This window comes from Ranitomeya imitator, chromosome 1 (genome assembly GCF_032444005.1).
Source record: "Ranitomeya imitator isolate aRanImi1 chromosome 1, aRanImi1.pri, whole genome shotgun sequence".
Classification (NCBI taxonomy): domain Eukaryota; kingdom Metazoa; phylum Chordata; class Amphibia; order Anura; family Dendrobatidae; genus Ranitomeya; species Ranitomeya imitator.
In genome coordinates, this window is record NC_091282.1 from 1,210,747,710 (window position 1) to 1,210,774,914 (window position 27,205).

The 27,205-nt window shown below is 47.3% G+C and overlaps 1 protein-coding gene across 2 annotated transcripts in view; it reads left to right on the forward strand.

Annotated features, from left to right (window-relative positions):
• LOC138657286 (indolethylamine N-methyltransferase-like) overlaps nt 1-27,205 on the forward strand; it is a 115,741-nt gene that overhangs the window by 39,413 nt on the left and 49,123 nt on the right. Inside the window, exons 3-4 of one of the 2 annotated variants that reach the window (XM_069744969.1) lie at nt 8,371-8,581; nt 8,783-10,519. The exons of the other annotated variant lie outside the window; for it this stretch is intronic. Of the exons in view, the coding sequence (XP_069601070.1) occupies nt 8,371-8,581; nt 8,783-9,206 (635 nt within the window). The 3' untranslated portion in view covers nt 9,207-10,519. Of the gene's footprint in view, nt 1-8,370; nt 8,582-8,782; nt 10,520-27,205 lie in introns of those variants that run through there. 2 annotated transcript variants of the gene reach the window in all.

Consider the following 27,205-nt stretch of genomic DNA (forward strand, 5'->3'; position numbering starts at 1 on the left):
GAGGAGCAACTGTTGACTGTGCACACAGCACTTCCAGGCACCAACTGGCGGTGTTAGAGCCCAGGGACAGCAGGAGGAGCAGATTGGAGGTATTGCCGCACACACAGCTGGGGATCAGCTGACGTTACTGAACCCCAATAACAGAGGAGCGACTGTTGACTGTGCACACAGCACTTCCAGGCACCAACTGGCGGTGTTAGAGCCCAGGGACAGCAGGAGGAGCAGATTGGAGGTATTGCCGCACACACAGCTGGGGATCAGCTGACGTTACTGAACCCCAATAACAGAGGAGCGACTGTTGACTGTGCACACAGCACTTCCAGGCACCAACTGGCGGTGTTAGAGCCCAGGGACAGCAGGAGGAGCAGATTGGAGGTATTGCCGCACACACAGCTGGGGATCAGCTGACGTTACTGAACCCCAATAACAGAGGAGCGACTGTTGACTGTGCACACAGCACTTCCAGGCACCAACTGGCGGTGTTAGAGCCCAGGGACAGCAGGAGGAGCAGAGGAACAGAGTGTAGGCCGAAGCCTGATTGGAGCAAGTTGAAAGGAAACCTTTAACCCCCCCCCCCAAGACGTTTGTAGCTGAAAGAGCCATCTTGTGCAGCACTAAGGATGCAAAAGGAAAAGGTTGCTCTTTTAATTATGCTCCTTGCAAACACCGAAGTAAACACTAAAAATGTGTCCCTTTATACCGTTAAACCGTTCCGGAGGTGCGAATTTCCTTCGTAATGGGACACAGCACAGCTGTCATTCCTATCCCCTTGATGCCGTGCGCTGCCTCCTCAGCGTTGTTTTAAGCTGTCACGGAGCCTGCGCTGTTCTGTTAGCCCTTGGCCATGCCCAATTAGCGCTGCCTGTCTTCTGACATAATTTGGTGTCAGGCTGTCAGTGCCTGTGCGTCCACGCTGCTCCAGATCCCACCTCGCAGTCTCATCTAACGTAATCCCACTGCGGGCCTTGGAACCATGGGCATGCACAGTGCATAACCTTGACTCTCACTCCCCTCCTTCCCTCTTCTTCAGACTGTGCGGTGTCACGGCCGTGGCATGCTAGGGATCAGCTGACGGCGCACAGTCTAAAGAAGGCGGAGGGAAATGAGCGAGAGCCCGAGGGGAAGATATGCACTGCGCATGCCCATGGATCCCAGGCCCGCAGTGTGACTCAATCAGAAGACACTGCGAGGCGGGATCTCGGGCAGCGCGGCCGCACAGGCGCAGCCAGCCTGACACCAAATTATGTCAGAAGACAGGCAGCGCAAATAGGGCATGCCCAAGGGATAACAGAACAGCGCAGGCTCCGTGACAGCTTAAAACAACGCTGAGGAGGCAGCGCATGGCACCAAGGGGGTAGGAATGACGGCTGTGCTGCGTCACATTACGAAGGAAAGTCCCAGCTCCGGGACGGTATAACGGTAACAGTGAACACATTTTATAAGTGATAAGTTCTGTGTGTCTGCACAAGATGGCTCTTTCAGTAACAAACGACGGGGGGGGGACAGGTTCCCTTACATTTAGGTTGTTGTGCCAGCGTGGCGGTCGCAGGACACATTGCCGGCTACACAGCTGGGGATCAGCTGACGTTACTGAAACCCAATAACACTGGGTCGTATGTTTTTACTGTGCAGCCTGCACTTCTGAGCCGCAACTGGCGGTGTTGGAGCCCAGGAATAGCAGTTCAGGTGGTAGAAAGATGAACACAGCAGGAGACCTGGATGACACCCAATTACTTAATCAGGCAGAGGAGTGGCAAATTCCTGCGAGATCCAGGCCTGGTTCATTTTCAGGAAAGTAAGCCGGTCAACGTTATCGGAGGATAGTCGCATGCGACGGTCTGTTAGTACACCACCTGCGGCACTAAAGACACGTTCCGATAAGACACTAGCCGCAGGGCAAGCCAGCACCTCCAATGCATACTGGCTTAGCTCTGGCCATGTATCCAGCTTAGAGACCCAAAACTTGAACGGGGAAGAGCCGTCTGGGAGTACAGTAAGAGAGCAAGCCATGTAGTCTGTCACCATCTGACGGAACCGTTGCCTCCTGCTGACTGGAGCCGCCGGTGATGGTGTAGACATTTGGGGCGGGCACACAAAAGTGTGCCAGAGTTGTGCCATACTGGGCTTGCCTTGGGCAGAGGCACTGCTTCTGCTCCCTCTTTGGGCAGAGCCTCCCCCACTGCCTCGACGCACTGAGCTGCTTTGTAAAGCACTAGCAGCACTCCTCTCAGTTGGACAGGAGAAGATGATGGAATTCACCAGTGTGTCGTGGTACTCCCGCAATTTACGCTCCCGCGTCAACGCAGGGATGAGGTTTTGGACGTTGTCCCGGTAGCGAGGATCGAGGAGGGTGAACACCCAATAATCAGGCATGTTGAGAATGTGGTCGATGCGGCGGTCGTTTCTCAGGCACTGCAGCATGAAATCCACCATGTGCTGCAGAGTGCCAACTGGCCCAGAAACGCTGTCCCCTGCTTGAGACATGATCTCTGCCCGCTCGTCATCACCCCACCCTCGCTGTACACACTGACCACTGGACAATTGTGTCGCTCCCTCCTCTGGACGGAGCTCTTCCTCCTCCATTGACTCCTCCTCATCCTCCTCACAAATTGGCCCCTGCGTACCCCTTTGTGAGGAACCACGTGGCGCTGACTCTCCAGAAGCTGATGGAAAAGGTGACTCCTCATCCTCCACCTCTTCCACCACATCATCCCTTAACCCTTGCAAAGTTTGCTGAAGCAGGCAGATAAGGGGGACAGTCATGCTGACTAGTGCATCATCTGCACTTGCCATCCGCGTGGAATAATCAAAAGGACGCAAAACCTGGCAGACGTCCTTCATAGTGGCCCACTCTGTGGTTGTGAAGTCTGATCGGCGCTGACTGCGACTTCTTTGCGCCTGATGCAGCTGGTACTCCATAACTGCTTGCTGCTGCTCACACAACCGCTCCAACATATGTAACGTGGAATTCCACCGGGTAGGTAGGTCACATATGATGCGGTGTTCCGGAAGGCGGAATCGGCGCTGCAGAGCAGCAATGCGGGATCTGGCCAAGCTGGAACGCCGCAAGTGAGCACACTCTAGGCGGACCTTGTGCAGCAGGGCATCAAGATCCGGATAGTCCCTCAGAAAACTCTGCACAACCAAATTGAGCACATGTGCCAGACATGGGATGTGAGTGAGGTTGCCAAGGGCCAAAGCTGCCACCAGATTTCGGCCATTGTCACACACTACCATGCCTGGCTGGAGATTCGCTGGCAGTAACCACACATCGCTCTCCTGCTTGATGGCATTCCAGAGCTCCTGCGCTGTGTGGCTTCGATGCCCCAATGAAACTAGTTTCAAGACGGCCTGCTGACGTTTGGCCACGGCTGTGCTCATGTCGGTCATAGGTAAACGTTCACGGGTCCATGTGGAGGTGGACTGTGACGGATCCTGCAGAGAGGAATCAGAGGAACTGGTGTAAGAGGAGGAGTCGATGCGTACAGACTGGATTCCTGCAATCCTTGGAGTGGGCAGGACACGTCCTGCGCCACTCGCACGATCTGTACCTGGCTCAACAACATTAACCCAATGGGCAGTGAGGGAAACATATCGCCCCTGTCTATGCTGACTGGTCCACGCATCGGTGGTGAGGTGGACCTTGCTACTGACGGCGTTCAGTAGCGCATGTTTTATGTTTGCCTCAACATGCCTGTGCAGGGCAGGGACAACCTGCCTGCTGAAGTAAAAGCGGCTGGGCACCTTGTACTGTGGGACTGCCAATGCCATCAAGTCACGGAAGCTGTCAGTCTCCACCAGCCTGAACGAGAGCATTTCCAGGGACAACAGTTTGGCAATGCCTGCATTCAGAGCCTGTGCTCGGGGGTGGTTGGCCGAGAATGCCCGCCTTTTCTCCCATGCCTGGACTACCGATGGCTGTAGAGTAGACTGGGAGTGTGAGGATGACTGGGAAGGTGGTGCTGTGGGTGGAATTACACTAGGTCTCTGGACAACAGTGGAGGAAGAGGCAACACGAGATGAAGAGGTGGTAGCTGCCGCTGTTGGTTGGCCTACGTCTTCACTGTGTTTCTGTAACTCCACCGCGTGCCTGTTCCGCACATGTTTCCACATATTTGTGGTATTGAGGTTGCTGACACTTTTACCTCTTTTTACTTTCTGATGACACAGCTTGCATTTGACAAAACAAATGTCATCTGCAACTGTGTCAAAAAAGGACCAGGCACTGCAAGTCTTGGGAGCGCCCTTTTTGGCTTTGGAAAGAGACAGGCTCCTAACGGGTGCCAAAGTGGAGGCTACAGGCTCCGCAGTCTTCCCCCTCCCTCTCCCTCTTTGGCCCGTAAGGGGAAGCTCTTCCTCAGAGCTGCTCCCACCACCTTCCTGTTCCTCACGCCACGATGGGTCAAGGACCTCATCATCTCCACTACCCTCTGCCACCAACTGCTCCTCCTGGGTAGTCTCGGCAGCACAGTACGCATCAGAAAGCGGCACCTGAGTTTCATCATCAGATGCGTACTGCGCTGTGGTCACCGGAGGCACTGGCCCACCTGCCTCTTCAGAGTCAGAGAGATAAAGCTTTTGGGCATCACTGCACACTGCCTCTTCTTCCATTTCTCCAATGCTGCTTGGCTGGCCCCCTGTTTCCAAGCCAAGAGATTCAGAGAACAGAAGTAGAGACGGCTCCTGTCCTGGGCTCTCTGACTGTCTGGCCAATATGGCAGGTGGTGAAGAGACAGATGGCTGCTCTCCAGTGCTCTGTGCCTGAGAGGATGTGGCACTAACTGAAGTCGATGCCGAGGCGTTAGCTGCCATCCACCCGACAACGGCTTCAATTTGGTCTTCACGTAGCAGCGGTGCACGGCGCTCTCCGACAAAGCTGCGCATGAAGGACTGTTCCCTGCTGAAACTGAGTGACGACGAGTCACCGGCGCCCGCAGCAGGCACAGAATCACCACGTCCTCTCCCTGCTCCTCTCCCTGCTCCGCGCCCACGCCCACGTGCCTTACTCCCTGCCCTCTTCATCTTGGTTGACAGATAAAGATAAGCAGAAAAGTACTAAGGCCTTAGTGTGCTTATTCCTGAAATGCTCCTCCTAACAGGTGTAAGAAACACTAATGTTGTAAATTGTGGACTAAACTTTATTATTTTTCAAATGTGGCCTACACAAGTGTTAAGTTGTGTTTGGTGAACTTAACTTTTTTTTTGGTGCAGATCGGGCTACAGAGCTAGTTTAAATCACACGGAGACCGTGTAGACAGCCGTAAACGGCGCTGCAAGGCCAAAAAACCCTCCTCTCGGTTATCCTATATAGTGTTTTTCCACTATTTAGCTGGATACGAGTGGAAAGACACTAATAGGAATTTTTTTTTTCAAATTTTAAACTGGCTGCACTATTTGAAAAAAAGGAAATTGTTTTTCAAGGTATGAGGCAGTAACGCACCCTGAGCTGAATCCAACCGGCTATGGCTGCACACAGACTACAGGGCGAGCTGCGCTCACACAGAGACCGTGCAGACAGCCGTAAACGGCGCTGCAAGGCCAACAAACCCTCCTCTAGGTTATCCTATATAGTGTTTTTCCACTATTTAGCTGGATACGAGTGGAAAGACACTAATAGGAATTTTTTTTTTCAAATTTTAAACAGGCTGCACTATTTGAAAAAAAGTAAAATTTTTCTCAAGGTATGAGGCAGTAACGAACCCTGAGCTGAATCCAACCGGCTATGGCTGCACACAGACTACAGGGCGAGCTGGGCTCACACGGAGACCGTGCAGACAGCCGTAAACGGCGCTGCAAGGCCAAAAAAACCTCCTCTAGGTTATCCTATATAGTGTTTTTCCACTATTTAGCTGGATACGAGTGGAAAGACACTAATAGGAATTTTTTTTTCAAATTTTAAACTGGCTGCACTATTTGAAAAAAAGGAAATTGTTTTTCAAGGTATGAGGCAGTAACGCACCCTGAGCTGAATCCAACCGGCTATGGCTGCACACAGACTACAGGGCGAGCTGCACTCACACAGAGACCGTGTAGACAGCCGTAAACGGCGCTGCAAGGCCAAAAAACCCTCCTCTCGGTTATCCTATATAGTGTTTTTCCACTATTTAGCTGGATACGAGTGGAAAGACACTAATAGGAATTTTTTTTTTCAAATTTTAAACTGGCTGCACTATTTGAAAAAAAGGAAATTGTTTTTCAAGGTATGAGGCAGTAACGCACCCTGAGCTGAATCCAACCGGCTATGGCTGCACACAGACTACAGGGCGAGCTGCGCTCACACAGAGACCGTGCAGACAGCCGTAAACGGCGCTGCAAGGCCAACAAACCCTCCTCTAGGTTATCCTATATAGTGTTTTTCCACTATTTAGCTGGATACGAGTGGAAAGACACTAATAGGAATTTTTTTTTTCAAATTTTAAACAGGCTGCACTATTTGAAAAAAAGTAAAATTTTTCTCAAGGTATGAGGCAGTAACGAACCCTGAGCTGAATCCAACCGGCTATGGCTGCACACAGACTACAGGGCGAGCTGGGCTCACACGGAGACCGTGCAGACAGCCGTAAACGGCGCTGCAAGGCCAAAAAAACCTCCTCTAGGTTATCCTATATAGTGTTTTTCCACTATTTAGCTGGATACGAGTGGAAAGACACTAATAGGAATTTTTTTTTCAAATTTTAAACTGGCTGCACTATTTGAAAAAAAGGAAATTGTTTTTCAAGGTATGAGGCAGTAACGCACCCTGAGCTGAATCCAACCGGCTATGGCTGCACACAGACTACAGGGCGAGCTGCACTCACACAGAGACCGTGCAGACAGCCGTAAACGGCGCTGCAAGGCCAAAAAACCCTCCTCTAGGTTATCCTATATAGTGTTTTTCCACTATTTAGCTGGATACGAGTGGAAAGACACTAATAGGAATTTTTGTTTTTCAAATTTTAAACAGGCTGCACTATTTGAAAAAAAGTAAAATTTTTCTCTAGGTATGAGCCAGTAACGAACCCTGAGCTGAATCCAACCGGCTATGGCTGCACACAGACTACAGGGCGAGCTGGGCTCACACGGAGACCGTGCAGACAGCCGTAAACGGCGCTGCAAGGCCAAAAAACCCTCCTCTAGGTTATCCTATATAGTGTTTTTCCACTATTTAGCTGGATACGAGTGGAAAGACACTAATAGGAATTTTTTTTTTCAAATTTTAAACAGGCTGTACTATTTGAAAAAAAGTAAAATTTTTCTCAAGGTATGAGCCAGTAACGAACCCTGAGCTGAATCCAACCGGCTATGGCTGCACACAGACTACAGGGCGAGCTGGGCTCACACGGAGACCGTGCAGACAGCCGTAAACGGCGCTGCAAGGCCCAAAAACCCCCCTCTAGGTTATCCTATGTAGTGTTTTTCCACAATAGAGCTGGAGACTGGTGGAAAAACACTAATAGGAAATTTGAGAAAAAATGTGCAGCAGGCTGCACTAAGAGCAAAAAAGGACAACTGTGTGAGGCAGTGTGAACCCCCCCTGAGCTGAATACAACCGGGTATATGGCTGCACACAGACTACAGAGTGAGCTGCATACACACACACACAGAGACCTTGCAGAACGCTGTTAAAACAGCGCTGCAAGGCAAGAGCAAGGTGAACAGTGAAGAACACACAGCGTTTTGCTAAATTAGCCTTTGGAAAGGAAAATAAAGCAATTAGCTAGCTCGACTGGCCCTCAGTTAGAACACAGCATCCTGTCCCTAACTGAAATCACAGCAGAGTGAGCGCAAAATGGCGGCAGCGTTTTTTATAGTGCAGAGTGACATCATTTCAGCAGCCAATCCAAGCCTTGCCAGTACTTACATGCCCACCATGCTAAACAGGATGTGCCCACACTTCCAATCATTCCTCATTGGCTGCTGCGTTCAGTTTGAATTCTGGGAACTTCCGATTCCGGTATCCGATACGCGGGAAGTATCGGAATTCGGTATCGGAATTCCGATACCGCAAATATCGGCCGATACCCGATACTTGCGGTATCAGAATGCTCAACACTACTGAGGATTCTAAATTCTACATATTTTTCACATGATCTAGACTCTATGCTTCCGTTAATACAGCCCAGAACTGTGTTTGCCTTTTTATGCTGCACCACACTGTTGACTCATGTGCAGCCTATGATTTATTAACTTTCAGTCAAAGCTGAAAGGTAAATTTGATCATCATTATGAATTTTGAGACAAAGTGAGTTTTTTGTCTCCATACTGGTAATAGGAAGCAATAAAATCCAAAATAATTGGTAGATACAAAATATACAGCATAAGATAGATGAAGTTTTGTGGAATAATGTAGAAAATTGGTAAATTTTAAACTTAAATTTTCTTTGTTCACAGGTTTGGTGAGTGGTAAAACCTTGATAGACTTCAGTGTTGGTCCAATTATCATGCACCTCATTTCAGTCTGTGAGTTCTTCGAAGAAATTTCAATACTAAAAGTTAACGATGCCACCATTAAAGAGTTTGAACTGTGGAAAAACAAAGATCCCAAGGCCTTTGACTGGGCTCAAACTTCAAAATTCTTTATGGAGTTAAAACAATTAAGCAGGTCCAGTATGAAGTATAATTTATATTTCTGTGGTTTATATTTGACAAGGTTTATAAATAAACATACAGATGGGCAATGAATGAGTTATTGATGTCTTCTGGGGGTCACAAGAGAGTTTCTGCACATAAGATTCCAGGGGTATTTGAATTGTCTTTAATTAAGCGCTAATCACTGATGCTGTGAAAAGTTTGCTTTTTACAGCGATGGGTGGAAAGAAGAAGAGGAAAGTCTAAGAGGAAAAATAAAGGAGATTTTAAAATTGGACCTCTGCAGTGACGACCTTCTGAATTCACTACCAAAATTTGACTGTGCCACGAGTGTATGGGGTTTAGAAACGATCAGCAAAGACCACGAGGATTTCAGAAGAAACCTAAGGAAACTCAACAAATTAGTCAAAATCGGGGGACATCTGTTATGTTATGCAGATGTTAATTCTTCCTATTTTAAAATTGGAAAAGACAAGTTTCACTTGTTACCCTGTGATGAGAGTTTCTATAGGAAAGTGATAAGTGAAGAAGGGTTTGAAATAAAACATTATGAGAATCTGGAAAAATTAATGGACTCTGGCATTGTAGACCATGAGAAAGTGGTGTTCATCGTCGCCCAAAAAGTCAGGGAAGCTTAGAACTGGGGGACGTCATCGCAACGAACGTATTTTTGGTTGAAGTATCTGCAGCTTCCGTCATTTGCATTAACCCTTTCACTATGTGCAGTTACTCACTATTAAGAATTTGTATTTCGATCCAAGAACCGGAACCCGAGACACTCCCATAATAAGTCAAAACTTCTACAGCTAAAGGCTTATAATCATCTTATTAGTGGTTTAATTGCTTTTAGTTTAGTTATTTTATCTTTTTTAATCATATAAATATAGATTTAAGGTTGCAGTGTAAACCATAGGGGTCTTAAGCTAAATCTACTACAGTATGTGCTACTTATAATACGGATGTCTAATTGTTAAAAGTGGTTTTATATGATAGATTCTGCTAATGCCTTCACTGCATTAGCATTAGCTGTTCCCAATTTTACAAGTTATACATAATGTGTTCAGGAGGGTTATAAAACATCTATACGGTATATACTCCCCTCCCATACAGGCGCCGCTCCTCCGCACTCACTGTTGCATCACTCTCTGGTCTGTTGGCATCTACATCTAGTAGTGGCTTCACTTGACATATGTAGGCTATTAGTGGTTGCTGTTTGGCTGGAGCTGTTTCCTTCCATCGTTAAAGAATATTCCATTTTGTACCTCATGACCTTCCAGATATTGATTCCAACAAACTGGAGGGGAATAGAGTACAGCATGTGGTGGAGTGAAACTTTTCTTTAGAGCACCACTCCAGTGTTTTCTTTTATTGCACCACTGGAGTAGTCCTTTAAATGTCATTCCCCTGCCTTCGGTCTCATACTCACCTACCGTCGTATTCATCCTTTTCTACCATTGCGTCCGTCACTCTAAGGCGAAAAGTGACCTGCCGGCATGTCCAGTGTTTCATGGAGCGCGCCAGATGTCACTTTTCAAAACATTTCTATGAGAGCCTCTTTCTGGTTTTCATAGACTTGCATCGAGCTCTTTTTAACGTAACTTCAGACTTCCAATGAGTCAGAAGTTATGGGCATGAGATGGCACTGCAGGACCAGAGTGATGTCAGTAAAAGCTGAAGCTGCTGGAAGGTGAGTATAAGAATGGGGGCAGGGTGCTTACATTTAATGCGCCACTTCAGAGCTAAAAAAAATCACACTGGAGTGGTGCTTTAAACCAACGTGACACATCAAATATGACTAGTAAAGTAGGTGACAACCTCTTAAAAGTTAATTAATAGAACAAGCAAGGTTAATTAATAGAACAAGCAAACATTTCATCTGGAGCTTAGCATTTAATTGTCTAGATCAGATAAGTTAAAATTTGCTGCAAGATTTAATAATGTTGCTGAATTATTGGACTTTAACCAGTAATATACATTCTGGTTATTACTCTCAATGTTCAATTCTAATACAATAAATTGTACAAACACAAAGCATTGTGGGTATTTATGACTGAAAAGATAAATGTATGATGAAATTTTCTTTACAAGCCTTCTTCACAGATAAAGGCAGGAATTAAGTACAGTCATTGATAGACCATTATTTTTAATCTTTAAAGACTCCATAATAACAGGGTCTGTACCACAGGACTGGCGTATAGCAAATGTTGTGCCAATATTCAAAAAGGGGACAAAAACTGAACTCGGAAATTATAGGCCAGTAAGCTTAACCTCTACTGTGGGTAAAATCCAGGAGGGCATTCTAAGGGATGCTATACTGGAGTATCTGAAGAGGAATAACCTCATGACCCAATATCAGCACGGGTTTACTAGGGACTGTTCATGTCAGACTAATCTGACCAGCTTCTATGAAGAGGTAAGTTCCGGACTGGACCAAGGAACCCAGTGGATGTAGTGTATATGGACTTTTCAAAAGCTTTTGATACGGTGCCACACAAAAGGTTGATACATAAAATGAGAATAATGGGGATAGGGGAAAATATGTGTAAGTGGGTTGAGAGCTGGCTCAGGGATAGGAAACAAAGGGTGGTAATTAATGGAGCACACTCGGACTGGGTAGCGGTTAGCAGTGGGGTATCACAGGGGTCAGTATTGGGCCCTCTTCTTTTTAACATTTTTATTAATGACCTTGTAGGGGGCATTCAGAGCAGAATTTCAAAATTTGCAGATGACACTAAACTCTGCGGGGTAATCAATACAGGGGAGGACAAGTTTATATTACAGGATGATTTATGTAAACTAGAAGCTTGGGCTGATAAATGGCAAATGAGCTTTAATGGGGATAAATGTAAGGTCATGCACTTGGGTAGAAGTAATAAGATGTATAATTGTGTGCTTAATTCTAAAACTCTGGGCAAAACCGTCAATGAAAAAGACCTGGGAATATGGGTGGATGACAAACTCACATTTAGTGGCCAGTGTCAGGCAGCTGCTACAAAGACAAATAAAATAATGGGATGCATTAAAAGAGGCATAGATGCTCATGAGGAGAACATAATTTTACCTCTATACAAGTCACTGGTGCGACCACACTTAGAATACTGTGCACAGTTCTGGTCTCCGGTGTTTAAGAAAGACATAGCTGAACTGGAGCGGGTGCAGAGAAGAGCGACCAAGGTTATTAGAGGACTGGGGGGTCTGCAATACCAAGATAGGTTATTACACTTGGGGCTATTTAGTTTGGAAAAACGGAGGCTAAGGGGTGATCTTATGTTAATGTATAAATATATGAGGGAACAGTACAAAGACCTTTCTGATGATCTTTTTAATCATAGACCTGAGACAGGGACAAGGGGGCATCCTCTACGCCTGGAGGAAAAAAGGTTTAGGCATAATAACAGACGCGGATTCTTTACTGTAAGAGCAGTGAGACTATGGAACTCTCTGCAGTATGATGTTGTAATGAGTGATTCATTACTTAAATTTAAGAGGGGACTGGATACCTTTCTTGAAAAGTATAATGTTGCAGGGTATATACACTAGATTCCTTGATAGGACGTTGATCCAGGAAACTAGTTTTATTGCCGTATGTGGAGTCGGGAAGGAATTTTTTTCCCCAATGTGGAGCTTATTATTTGCCACATGGTTTTTTTTTTGCCTTCCTCTGGATCAACATGTTAGGGCATGTTAGGTTAGGCTATGGGTTGAACTAGATGGACTTAAAGTCTTCCTTCAACCTTAATAACTATATACAGGCATGTATTGTACAATATGATACATTTTATGAACAATGATAAAGAATGGAGCTGGAAAAAACAATATCGCTGTAGGGTCTTATCCCAATAACAAAAGCAATCAAAAGTTGTGAATTTCCTCCCCTGGCAAAGTTATATGATAGCAAATGGTAATGGGTGTTGTAGACCCGCTAGATCCTCCAAGATAAAATTAATAAGGGATTTTTTTTTTGCTTTGCAAGAAGTTCAATATTGAGACCGGAGACAATTTGTTATGGACTGACTAACAAATTGACTGATAACCTTACATTACTCCCCTTCATAGGGACAGCCTCTGGATGACCTCAGACCAGGCTTTTCTGGGTACCTCTGATGGAACTAGCAGAGTAGGCGAGGGGCATTAATATTATTAGCTGGTTCTCATGAGTTGTCTTCAACTGAGTAGACCTGACATTTAATAAAATATTGTAGCTGATTTCTATGCAACCTGGAATCCAGGATCCTTTCAACCACAAATTCCTCCTATCAATGAGCACTGCATCAAGCTGGAGAGAAGAACTTCCAGGGAACATATTGGGTGCTGCTGCTGCCTTTAGTAGGGAAATGTGAAAATCAGGGTAAATTCTCATAGTTCTGGGTAGTTGAAGACAACAAGAAATGACACTTACAGTCTTACTGGTTTTATAGGGTCCAATGTACTTATGTCCCAATTTGGATGATTGGATTCTCAACTTAAGGTTTCTAGTAGACATCGAGACCAAGTCTCCTACCTTGAAGGCTGGTGCAGGTTTGCAAAACTTATCAGCTGCTTTCTTATACTTTTCCTGGGCCAAGTCCAGATTCTCCTTTAGAATATCAACATTCCGTTGTAGAAAAGCGATTCTGTCGGTCACAGCCGGCAAAGGCGAATCTATGGGAAAACAAGGAAGGATGTTAGGATGATAACCCAGATTGGCGTGAAAAGGAGACTGTTCAGTGGAAGCGTTCTGAGAGTTATTATAAGAGAATTCAGCCAGTGGAAGTAGATGCACCCAATCATCCTGTAGGTGGCAGATAAAGCAGCGGAGATACTACTCCAGAGTCTGGTTGGTCTGTTCAGTCTGTCCATTAGTCTGGGGATGAAAAGCAGAAGAAAGGTTTATTTTAATATCCAATGCAGCACAGAAATTCTGCCAAAACTTTGAAGTGAATTGCACCCCTAGATCAGAAATTACCTAATCTCGTACTCCGTGCAATCCGTGGATCATTAAATTTCATGTCTGTTTAGAAGTGGTTAAGCAGACACAGGGAATAAAATGAGCTGCCTTTGTTAAATGATCCACCACCACTAGAATGGTATTCTTCCTTTGAGAGATTGGAAACTCCACAAGCTCAAAAAGCTTTTAGCTAGGACCCTGCCAGAGGGGAGATCTTACCAAAGGGTATTACTGCTCCGGGCAACAGTTCAATTGGACAATCGTATGGATGGTGCAGGGGAAGTTGGTCAGCGTTCTTCTTGTCACATACATCCACATACTCATGATATATGTCACAATTCAACTGGCAAGTGACAAGGGACCAGGGGGCACCTTTTCTGGCCCTAACACTAGGGGGCACCCTAGCTCGCCCTGTTCCCCAGGATACTTCAGATGGCGAAGATGCCGGGGCCTCCGCCCTTGCCTGTACTCTGTACTGCAGCACACCAACCTGACAGACAGGGGGGACAGAGAAAAGGGTATAAAGAAAACTCCACACACGCAAAATATACACTCACATATAACAAAGGTATTGTGTGTAGGGAGGGGGAAGTAAGATGGAAAGGATAAGGAATTTCCAAGAGTACAAACCAAGCAGCAGTCTCTAATAAACTCCTCCAGCTCTCTTTCCACACCAGCTCCTCTCACTCCAGGTCTATGTAGCTAATGCTAACTCTGAATGCAGGAATCTCCAACATAGCCAATTAACCCCTGTTCTGCTGAAAAGAAACAAACACGTTTAATACACTGGAGAAGTTCTTCTTCTCAGCGGTGGAGTAAGAGGCACCATATGCTGTGGTCTTCTGGCTCCGCTCTGTTGTGGTAACCCTGTGACAGTATCCCCTCTTCTATTAGGGACCTCCGGAACCTCAGAGCCCGGTTTATCTGGATGTGCAACATGAAAGGCCCAAACCAGTCTGGCCGCATGAACATTAGATGCTGGTACCCACATCCTCTTCTTAGGACCATACCCCTTCCAGTGTACCATATATTGAAGAGACTGATGAACAAGACGAGAGTCTAAGACCTTTGCTATCTGGAACTCCAGATTACTGTAAGTATTCGGACAGAAATCCGAGAGTGGACCCTCTGGGTCGTGACTCTAGAGCCCCCGGGGTCGAGCGGACCAGATGGAATCACCCCCTATATAGGGAGTGTTAGGAGCAGGACCTCGGGGGAATGGAGACACAACAGCTAGAGCCAAAGGGACGACCCAAAATAAAGAAGGAAACCACAGGCTATAAGGATGGCAGGGAATAATAGGAAAACAAGACTTAACTGAAAGAATGTCTGGAACACGGAACGGCAGGACTCAGCAGGAACACGGACCGGCAGGATACAACAGGAACACGGACTGGCGGGATACAGCAGGAACACGGACAGGCAGGATACAGCAGGAACACGGGCTGGCAGGACACAGCAGGAACACGGACTGGCAGGATACAGCAGGAACACGGACTGGCAGAATACAGCAGGAACACGGACAGGCAGGATACAGCAGGAACACGGACTGGCAGAATACAGCAGGAACACGGACTGGCGGGATACAGCAGGAACACGGACAGGCAGGATACAGCAGGAACACGGGCTGGCAGGACACAGCAGGAACACGGACTGGCAGGATACAGAGACAAAGCAAGGACTGGGCTGAGAAAAGACACTGGTACAGGGGTGCCTAGGGCATAGGGACACTGACGGCAGACAGTGCACCTACAAAGCAAAGGCGTCTTACCTAGGAAGACGCCGGGAAGAAATACCCGATGGGCGCCGCCATGTTGGGGCGGAGCCACCGGGTCGCGACCTCCCAGAAGGCTCAGCGACGGGGGAGACGCGACCGCGCATGCGCGAAGAGACCAGACGCCGAGAGCCGGCGAAGGAGGAGGCAGAGCGGCGCGGGACAGGATCGTGAGCGCGCCGAGGGATGGGAGAAGCTGGGTAAGTATGTGCGGGCGTGACAGTACCCCCCTCCTTAGTCCCCCTCCTTTTAAGGCTAGAAAGGAATCTTTTCATGATAAGGGGAGCGTTGATGTTCTCTCGGGGCTCCCAGGACCTCTCCTCAGGGCCAAATCCCTCCCAATCAATCAAAAAATAAGTTTTACCCCTAACTACTTTTTTGGCAAGAATATCTTTAACATTAAAGATTCCATCAGAAGTACAGAGCTGAGGAGAGGAAGAGGTAGCGGAGTGAAAACAATTAAAGACTGCGGGTTTAAGAAGAGACACATGGAAGGCATTGGGGATGCGCAAAGAGGCAGGTAGCTTCAACTTATAAGAGACATCATTAATGCGACTCAAGATAGGAAAAGGACCAATGTAGCGAGGACCCAGTTTGTAAGAGGGAATTTTAAGCTTGATATAGCGAGAGGAGAGCCAAACTTTATCACCCGGAGAATATGGCGGAGCATCCAAACGCTTCTTGTCAGCAAACCTTTTCATATTAAGGCTAGCTTTCTCAAGAGCCACTTTGGTCTCATTCCAAATCGTAGAGAATTCCCGGGACAAGAAATCCGCTGCTGGTACCCCCGAGTAAAGAGAAACAGGAAGAGGAATGTTCGGATGTTGACCATAGACTACGAAAAAGGGAGATTTGGAGGAAGACTCGCTGGGAAGATTGTTGTAAGAGAATTCAGCCCAAGGGAGAAGAGAGACCCAGTCATCTTGGTGTGCATTGGTGAAGTGTCGCAGATATGTAGTCAGAACTTGATTAACTCGCTCCACCTGTCCGTTGGACTGAGGGTGATAGGCGGAAGAGAAGTCCAAGTTAACCTTTAATAGACTGCAGAGAGCTCTCCAAAAACGTGAGGTAAATTGTACTCCATGGTCTGAGACAATATGATGTGGAAAACCATGAAGACGGAAGACGTGGTGTAAAAAGATCTTTGCCAACTCAGGAGCGGAAGGCAGACCAGGCAAAGCGATGAAGTGAGCCATTTTAGAGAACCGATCTACAACAACCAAGATGACAGAGCAATTCAAGGAAGAAGGTAGATCAGTGATGAAGTCCATAGCGATATGACTCCATGGAACGGAAGGCACAGGCAGAGGATGCAGGAGACCGGAGGGAAGCTGCCTAGGGACTTTATTTTCAGCACAAGAAGGACAAGAAGCGATGAATTTGGTGACGTCTTGACGGAGAGATGGCCACCAGTAGTGCCGAGAGATAAGAGACAGTGTCTTCTTGACTCCTACATGTCCTGCAATTTTGGAGGAGTGACCCCAACGTAAAACTCTCTCCTTGTCTTGATTAGCCACAAGAGTCTTGCCAGGAGGAATAGGAATCACTCTTAGAGGAGCAAGAGTGACGATCCTCGCAGGATCAATGATGTGAGCCGGAGAATCCTACATGTCCTGAGGTTGAAAGGATCTCGAAAGAGCATCTGCTTTGACATTCTTATTTCCAGGTCGGAAATGAAGTTCAAACTCAAATCGTCCGAAGAATAAAGACCATCTGGCTTGTCGTGGATTTAGTCTTTGGGCAGACTGAATATAGGCCAGATTCTTGTGGTCAGTGTAAATGATGAATGGATGAAGAGACCCTTCAAGAAGATAACGCCATTCTTCCAAGGCTAGCTTGATAGCCAATAGCTCTTTATCCCCTATAGAGTAGTTACGCTCAGGAGCGGAAAAAGTTTTAGAAAAGAAACCACAGGTCACCAAACGTCCGGACGAAGATCTTTGCAAAAGTACTGCTCCAGCTCCAATAGAAGATGCGTCGACCTCAAGGACAAACGGTCTATTAGCATCAGGACGATGAAGCACAGGGGCCGTAGCGAAACTTTGTTTAAGGGACAAAAAAGACTCTTCAGCCTCAGGGGTCCAAAGGCTGGAATTGACTCCCTTGCGAACTAGGGCAGAGATAGGCTTGGTCATGGAAGAAAAATGAGGAATAAATTGTCTATAATAGTTGGCAAAGCCAAGAAAACGTTGGATTGCTTTTGTTCCAAGAGGACGAGGCCAATTCAGGACAGCAGAAACCTTCTCTGGATCCATCTCTAAGCCAGATCTTGAGACAATATACCCAAGGAAGGGAAGAGAGGACTGTTCAAAGACGCACTTTTCAATCTTAGCGAACAGATGATTCTCTCTTAGCCTTTGCAGGACTCGGCGGACATCTCGCCTGTGAGTGGAGAGATCCAGAGAGAAGATGAGGATGTCGTCAAGGTAAACCACGACTGAGGGGTAGAGAAGATCCCGAAATACGTCGTTCACAAATTCCTGGAAAACCGCGGGGAAGTTGCAGAGACCAAACGGCATAACCAAGTATTCGTAGTGACCGTCACAAGTATTGAAGGCGGTCTTCCACTCATCGCCTGCACGAATACGAACCAGATTGTATGCGCCACGTAGATCTAATTTGGTAAAGATTTGCGCACCCCGAAGACGGTCGAAGAGTTCCGGAATGAGTGGCAGAGGATATTTGTTCTTCACCGTGATGTTGTTTAGGCCTCGATAATCAATACAGGGACGGAGGGAACCTGTTGTGAGTTCTGTTTTTGGGCTCCCTCTGGTGGTTACTGATGGTACTGGGTGACTTGTCTTTCCTGGGTCTCTGGGTTCCACCTGTTCCATCAGGATATGGGAGTTTCCTATTTAACCTGGCTTTGCTGGAATTTCCTCGCCGGTTATCAATGTATCCAGTGTGTCTTGTTACCTCTGCTCCCTGCTCCTAGAACCTTCTGGTCAAGCTAAGTTTGGATTTTCCTGTTTTGGTGTTTTGCTTTGTTTGGTTTTTTAGTCCAGCCTGCCGATTTGTGATTCTTTGCTGCTGGTTGCTCTAGTGGGCTGAAATTGCTCCTCATGTACCATGAGTTGGCACATGAGTTCAAGTAATTTCAGGATGGTTTTTTGAAGGGTATTTCGCTGACCGCGCAGTTCACTTTTGTATCCTCTGCTATCTAGCTTTAGCGGGCCTCATTTTGCTGAAACTGTTTTCATACTGCGTATGTGCTTTCCTCTCATTTCACCGTCATTATATGTGGGGGGCTGCTATTTCTGTGGGGTATTTCTCTGGAGGCAAGAGAGGTCTGTGTTTCTTCTAATAGGGGAAGTTAGATCTTCGGCTGGAGCGAGACGTCTAGGATCATCGTAGGCACGTTCCCCGGCTACTTTTATTTGTGTGTTAGGTTCAGGGTCGCGGTCAGCTCAGGTTCCATCGCCCTAGAGCTTGTTTGTATCTGTGCTTGTCCTTTAGTGATCCCCTACCATTGGGATCATGACAGTATAACCGGCCCACAAAGTGTTAATTGTATTGGCTGAAGTAGGAGGATAAGTAGTCTGAGGAAGTTTTTTTTTTTTTTTTTTCCCTTTCCCTCAGAGTTTGCTGCCTAGCCTTATTGCAGCCTGGCTACTTCCTCCTCCTCTTAATCTTTGAATGGCTCTGATCCCAGCTGTTTATCATGGACGTCCAGAGTTTGGCTTCCAGCCTGAATAATCTTGCCGCTAAGGTTCAAAATATACAGGATTTTGTTGTACATGCTCCTGTGTCTGAACCTAGAATTCCTGTCCCAGAGTTTTTTTCTGGAGATAGATCTCGTTTTCTGAATTTTAGGAACAATTGCAAGTTGTTTCTTTCTTTGAAATCTCGCTCTTCTGGAGACCCTGCTCAGCAAGTCAAGATTATTATATCTTTCCTGCGGGGTGACCCTCAGGATTGGGCATTTGCATTGGCACCAGGGGACCCTGCGTTGCTTAATGCGGATGCGTTTTTTCTGGCATTGGGTTTGCTCTATGAGGAACCTAACCAAGAGATTCAGGCTGAAAAAGCTTTGTTGGCCCTCTCTCAGGGGCAAGATGAAGCAGAAATTTATTGTCAAAAATTTCGGAAGTGGTCGGTGCTTACTCAGTGGAATGAGTGCGCCCTGGCTGCAAAGTTCAGAGATGGCCTTTCTGAGGCCATTAAAGATGTTATGGTGGGGTTCCCTGCGCCTACTGGTCTGAATGAGTCTATGACTATGGCTATTCAGATTGATCGGCGTTTACGGGAGCGCAAACCTGTGCATCATTTGGCGGTGTCGTCTGAACCGTCACCTGAGATAATGCAATGTGATAGAATTCAGTCCAGAAGTGAACGGCAAAATTATAGGCGGAAAAAAAGGTTGTGCTTTTATTGTGGTGATTCAGCTCATGTTATATCAGCATGCTCTAAACGCACAAAAAAGGTTGATAAGTCTGTTGCCATTAGTACTTTACAGTCTAAGTTCATTCTGTCTGTGACTCTGATTTGTTCATTATCATCCATTTCCGTCGATGCCTATGTGGATTCAGGCGCTGCCCTGAGTCTTATGGATTGGTCATTTGCCAATCGCTGTGGGTTTAGTCTGGAGCCTCTGGAAGTCCCTATTCCTTTGAAGGGAATTGACTCTACACCTTTGGCTATGAATAAACCTCAGTACTGGACACAAGTGACCATGCGTATGACTCCTGTTCATCAGGAGGTGATTCGCTTCCTGGTACTGTATAATTTGCATGATGTCCTAGTGCTTGGTCTGCCATGGTTACAAACTCATAATCCAGTCCTTGACTGGAAATCGATGTCTGTGTTAAGCTGGGGTTGTCAGGGGGTTCATGATGATGCACCTCCGATTTCTATCGCTTCATCTACTCCTTCTGAGATTCCTGTGTTTTTGTCTGACTATCGGGATGCTTTTGAGGAGCCTAAGCTCAGTTCGCTTCCTCCTCACAGGGATTGCGATTGTGCTATAAATTTAATTCCAGGCAGTACATTTCCTAAAGGTCGTTTGTTCAATCTGTCAGTGCCAGAGCATACTGCTATGCGGGATTATGTTAAGGAGTCCTTGGAAAAGGGACATATCCGTCCATCTTTGTCCCCTTTGGGAGCAGGTTTTTTTTTCGTGGCCAAAAAAGATGGTTCCTTGAGGCCTTGTATAGATTATCGTCTTTTGAATAAAATTACCGTAAAATATCAGTATCCTTTGCCATTCTTGACTGATTTGTTTGCTCGCATTAAGGGGGCTAAATGGTTCACTAAGATTGATCTTCGGGGTGCGTATAATCTTATACGAATAAAGCAAGGTGATGAGTGGAAAACCGCATTTAATACGCCTGAGGGCCATTTTGAGTATTTGGTAATGCCTTTCGGACTTTCTAATGCTCCTTCAGTCTTCCAGTCCTTTATGCACGATATTTTCCGTGAATATCTGGATAAATTTATGATTGTGTATTTGGATGATATTTTGGTTTTTTCTGATGACTGGGAGTCTCATGTTCAGCAGGTCAGGAAGGTGTTTCAGGTCCTGCGGGCCAATTCCTTGTTTGTAAAAGGCTCAAAGTGTCTCTTTGGAGTCCAGGAGATTTCTTTCTTGGGGTATATTTTTTCCCCTTCTACTATTGAGATGGATCCCGTCAAGGTACAGGCTATTTGTGACTGGACGCAGCCTACATCTCTTAAGAGTCTACAGAAGTTCTTGGGCTTTGCTAATTTCTATCGTCGTTTTATAACTAATTTTTCTAGTGTTGTTAAGCCTTTGACGGATTTGACTAAGAAGGGTGCTGATGTTGCTAATTGGTCTCCTGCGGCTGTGGAGGCCTTTCAGGAACTTAAGCGCCGGTTTTCTTCTGCTCCTGTGTTGCGTCAGCCAGATGTTTCGCTCCCTTTTCAGGTTGAGGTTGATGCTTCCGAGATTGGAGCGGGGGCGGTTTTGTCACAGAGAAGCTCCGATGGCTCAGTGATGAAGCCATGCGCGTTTTTTTCTAGAAAGTTTTCGCCGGCTGAGCGGAATTATGATGTTGGTAATCGGGAACTTTTGGCCATGAAGTGGGCATTTGAGGAGTGGCGTCATTGGCTAGAGGGTGCTAGACATCGTGTGGTGGTCTTGACTGATCACAAAAATTTGATTTACCTTGAGTCTGCCAGGCGTCTGAATCCTAGACAGGCTCGTTGGTCACTGTTTTTCTCTCATTTCAATTTTGTGGTTTCATACCTGCCAGGTTCAAAGAATGTGAAGGCGGATGCTCTTTCTAGGAGTTTTGTTCCTGACTCCCTTGGAAATTCTGAGCCCTCTGGTATCCTTAGGGATGGGGTGATTTTGTCTGCTGTCTCCCCAGACTTGCGACGTGCTTTGCAGGAGTTTCAGGCGGGTAAACCTGATCGTTGTCCGCCTGAGAGACTGTTTGTTCCGGATAATTGGACCAGTAGAGTCATCTCCGAGGTCCATTCTTCTGCGTTGGCAGGTCATCCTGGAATATTTGGTACTAGAGACTTGGTGGCCAGGTCTTTTTGGTGGCCTTCCTTGTCGAGGGATGTGCGTTCTTTTGTGCAGTCTTGTGAGGTTTGTGCTCGGGCTAAGCCTTGCTGTTCTCGGGCCAGTGGATTGTTGTCACCTTTGCCTATCCCGAAGAGGCCTTGGACGCACATTTCCATGGACTTTATTTCGGATCTCCCTGTCTCTCAAAAAATGTCCGTCATCTGGGTTGTGTGTGATCGCTTTTCTAAAATGGTTCATCTGGTACCCTTGCCTAAGTTACCTTCCTCCTCTGAGTTGGTCCCTCTGTTTTTTCAGAATGTGGTTCGTTTGCATGGGATTCCTGAGAACATCGTTTCTGACAGGGGATCCCAGTTTGTGTCTAGATTTTGGCGGATGTTCTGTGCTAAGATGGGCATTGATTTGTCCTTTTCGTCTGCATTCCATCCTCAGACGAATGGCCAGACTGAACGAACTAATCAGACCTTGGAAACTTATTTAAGGTGTTTTGTTTCTGCTGATCAGGATGACTGGGTTACCTTTTTGCCGCTGGCCGAGTTTGCCCTTAATAATCGGGCTAGTTCTGCTACCTTGGTTTCTCCTTTATTTTGTAATTCGGGGTTTCATCCTCGTTTTTCCTCTGGTCAGGTGGAATCTTCTGATTGTCCTGGAGTGGACATGGTGGTGGATAGGTTGCATCGGATTTGGAGTCATGTGGTGGACAATTTGAAGTTGTCCCAGGAGAAGGCTCAGCAGTTTGCTAATCGCCGTCGCCGCGTGGGTCCTCGACTTCTTGTTGGGGACTTGGTGTGGTTGTCTTCTCGTTTTGTTCCTATGAAGGTCTCTTCTCCTAAGTTCAAGCCTCGGTTCATCGGTCCCTATAGGATCTTGGAAATTCTTAACCCTGTGTCGTTTCGTTTGGATCTCCCGGCATCGTTTGCTATTCATAATGTGTTCCATCGGTCGTTGTTGCGGAAGTATGAGGTACCTGTTGTTCCTTCGCTTGAGCCTCCTGCTCCAGTGCTGGTGGAGGGAGAATTGGAGTATGTTGTGGAGAAGATCTTGGATTCTCGTGTTTCCAGACGGAAACTCCAGTATTTGGTCAAGTGGAAGGGTTATGGTCAGGAGGATAATTCTTGGGTGGTTGCTTCGGATGTTCATGCTGATGATTTGGTTCGCGCTTTTCATAGGGCTCATCCTGGTCGCCCTGGTGGTTCTCGTGAGGGTTCGGTGACCCCTCCTCAAGGGGGGGGTACTGTTGTGAGTTCTGTTTTTGAGCTCCCTCTGGTGGTTACTGATGGTACTGGGTGACTTGTCTTTCCTGGGTCTCTGGGTTCCACCTGTTCCATCAGGATATGGGAGTTTCCTATTTAACCTGGCTTTGCTGGCATTTCCTCGCCGGTTATCAATGTATCCAGTGTGTCTTGTTACCTCTGCTCCCTGCTCCTAGAACCTTCTGGTCAAGCTAAGTTTGGATTTTCCTGTTTTGGTGTTTTGCTTTGTTTGGTTTTTTAGTCCAGCCTGCCGATATGTGATTCTTTGCTGCTGGTTGCTCTAGTGGGCTGAAATTGCTCCTCATGTACCATGAGTTGGCACATGAGTTCAAGTAATTTCAGGATGGTTTTTTGAAGGGTATTTCGCTGACCGCGCAGTTCACTTTTGTATCCTCTGCTATCTAGCTTTAGCGGGCCTCATTTTGCTGAAACTGTTTTCATACTGCGTATGTGCTTTCCTCTCATTTCACCGTCATTATATGTGGGGGGCTGCTATTTCTGTGGGGTATTTCTCTGGAGGCAAGAGAGGTCTGTGTTTCTTCTAATAGGGGAAGTTAGATCTTCGGCTCGAGCGAGACGTCTAGGATCATCGTAGGCACGTTCCCCAGCTACTTTTATTTGTGTGTTAGGTTCAGGGTCGCGGTCAGCTCAGGTTCCATCGCCCTAGAGCTTGTTTGTATCTGTGCTTGTCCTTTAGTGATCCCCTACCATTGGGATCATGACAGGAACCGTCTTTCTTCTTCACGAAAAAAAACCCTGCTCCGGCCGGAGAAGAAGACTTGCGGATGAAACCTTTAGCAAGATTTTCTTGAATGTACTCAGACATAGCTTGAGTCTCAGCAGGAGAGAGAGGATAGATTCTGCCCCTGGGCGGGTTAGTTCCAGGCACGAGATCTATGGGACAATCATAGAGACGGTGAGGCGGAAGCTCCTCAGCCTCCTTCTTGTTGAAGACATCAGAAAAAGCGCTGTAGACAGAGGGTAAGGCGGGAAAGGAAGAAGGAGAAGAATTAGAGGAATATCCCACAGGACGCACCGGCAGCAGACAACGTTCCCGACAAAGCTCACCCCAGCGCAAGATATTACCATTGCGCCAATCTAAAATGGGCTCATGGCTCCGTAACCAAGGAAGACCTAAGAGCACAGGATGAGACAGACCCGCTAAAACATAAAATGCAATTCTCTCCTTGTGCAGAGCCCCAACCTGAAGTTCCACCTCAAGTGTCACTTGAGTAATGGTCTCCTGTAAAGGTTTACCATCCACAGATGCTAGAATCACAGGAGACTCTAAGGTTCTGACTGGAACGGAGAATTTCAAAACCTCTTCCAACCTAATAAAATTCCCTGCAGCGCCCGAATCCACATACGCATCCAGAGAAACGCCCTTGCCCGCAATATGCAAAAGAACGGACAAAGTAAGGGGTTGAGAGGAATCACACACACCTAGGGAGGCCTCTCTTACCTGACCTAGGCGGAGGAGTTTTCCGGACGTTCAGGGCAAGAGCGCAATAAATGAGCAGCACTTCCGCAGTAAAAACATAACCCCTGAGTGCGCCTCTCTTTACGACGTTGTTCGGACATTTTAAGACTGTCCACTTGCATAGGTTCCGCTGCGGACGCCTGAGAGGAGGTTCTAGGCTGTGGACTGAGTGGCTTACGGGTGGCAGAAGAAGGACGAAGAGACCTCCGCTCGCGAGCGCGTTCTTGGAACCGAAGGTCAATACGGGTCGTTAAGGAAATTAATTCCTCCAAAACCGTAGGGGTGTCCCGACCAGCTAACTCATCCTTTATGCGCCCAGAGAGACCCCGCCAGAAAGCACCCACCAACGCCTCATTGTTCCAGCCCAAGTCAGAGGAGAGGGTGCGGAACTGAATAGCGTACTGGCCTACGGATAACGATCCCTGATGGAGAGAGAATAGGGCTTCAGTTGTAGAGGCCAGTCGTCCAGGTTCGTCAAAGACAAGACGGAAAGTCTCCAAAAATTCAGACAACCGGGAGACTAGGGGATCGTCTCGCTCCCAGAGTGGATTAACCCATGCCAAGGTGTCACCCTCTAGATGGGAAATCAAAAACGCAACTTTGGACCGATCCGTCGGGTAATGCTGGGGCAGAAGCTCAAAGTGAAGACGGCATTGGTTTAGAAATCCTCGGCAGGACTTAGGATCCCCATTGTACCGAGGCGGTTTAGCCAAGCGGGGTGTAGGGTGGGAAGCAGGAGCAGACGTAGAAGCGGCTGTCTGGATGGAAAGCAGCCGATCGTCAATAGAAGACATATAACTAAGTATATGGGCCTGGGTGTCACGCTGCTGAGCTAACTCTTGCTGTAAGCCAATGAGTAGAGCGGCGTTGCCAGGATCGGAGGACTGGAGCGTGGACAAACGAGAATCCATAGCCTTCATAAAGGACATCATACGGGACTGATTCTCCCGCAAAAAGAGTAGCTCTTTTTGCGTAGCAGAGGCCCCAGTGGGGTCCATGGCCTTTGCTTCCTATAAGTATTCGGACAGAAATCCGAGAGTGGACCCTCTGGGTCGTGACTCTAGAGCCCCCGGGGTCGAGCGGACCAGATGGAATCACCCCCTATACAGGGAGTGTTAGGAGCAGGACCTCGGGGGAATGGAGACACAACAGCTAGAGCCAAAGGGACGACCCAAAATAAAGAAGGAAACCACAGGCTATAAGGATGGCAGGGAATAATAGGAAAACAAGACGTAACTGAAAGAATGTCTGGAACACGGAACGGCAGGACTCAGCAGGAACACGGACCGGCAGGATACAACAGGAACACGGACTGGCGGGATACAGCAGGAACACGGACAGGCAGGATACAGCAGGAACACGGGCTGGCAGGACACAGCAGGAACACGGACTGGCAGGATACAGCAGGAACACGGACTGGCAGAATACAGCAGGAACACGGACTGGCAGGATACAGCAGGAACACGGACTGGCAGAATACAGCAGGAACACGGACAGGCAGGATACAGCAGGAACACGGACTGGCAGAATACAGCAGGAACACGGACTGGCGGGATACAGCAGGAACACGGACAGGCAGGATACAGCAGGAACACGGGCTGGCAGGACACAGCAGGAACATGGACTGGCAGGATACAGAGACAAAGCAAGGACTGGGCTGAGAAAAGACACTGGTACAGGGGAGCCTAGGGCATAGGGACACTGACGGCAGACAGTGCACCTACAAAGCAAAGGCGTCTTACCTAGGAAGACGCCGGGAAGAAATACCCGATGGGCGCCGCCATGTTGGGGCGGAGCCACCGGGTCGCGACCTCCCAGAAGGCTCAGCGACGGGGGAGACGCGACCGCGCATGCGCGAAGAGACCAGACGCCGAGAGCCGGCGAAGGAGGAGGCAGAGCGGCGTGGGACAGGATCGTGAGCGCGCCGAGGGATGGGAGAAGCCGGGTAAGTATGTGCGGGCGTGACAATTACCATCGATAATGACAGTAGAAGGTGGTAGTGGCGAAGGTACTGCAGATGCCACGTACTTCTAGAGAAGCAAACAGTGAAAAACATAATGGATTCTAAAGGTAGGTGGCAGAGCAAGGCAGAATGCTACCAGATTGATGATGGCTAAGATCTTATAAGGATCGATAAGCCTGGGACCCAGCTTCCAAGATGGAACCTTCATCTTAATGTTCTTCGAGGACAGCCATACCCAGTCACCAACACACAGGTCCGGACCCACCAAACATCTGTGATCAGCCACACTCTTATACTTGGAACCCATCTTTCACAAATTATTAGTCACCCCCTGCCATATTGTAGAAATGGAGGATGAAAATGGTTCTTCCTCCCATAATCCAGAAGGCCGATTTCTATTGAACGAACTAAACTGAGAATGGAACTCATATGCCCACAAAAACGGGGACTTAACGGTTGATTCCTGACAATGATTATTTACCACAAATTCAGCCAACGGTAAATATGTAACCCAGTCATCCTGTTTCTCAGACACAAAACATCTGAAATATGTCTCTAAATTCTGATTAACCCATTCAGTCTGCCCGTTAGACTGTGGGTGAAAAGCAGAAGAAAAAGACAAATGGATCCCCAGATGGGTACAAAACATCCTCCAGAATTTGGAGATAAGCGGCACCCCCAATCTGAGACAATATTAGTAGGAATCAAATGCAGTCTGATAATTTCCCTGATGAAAATTTGCGCCAGAGATTT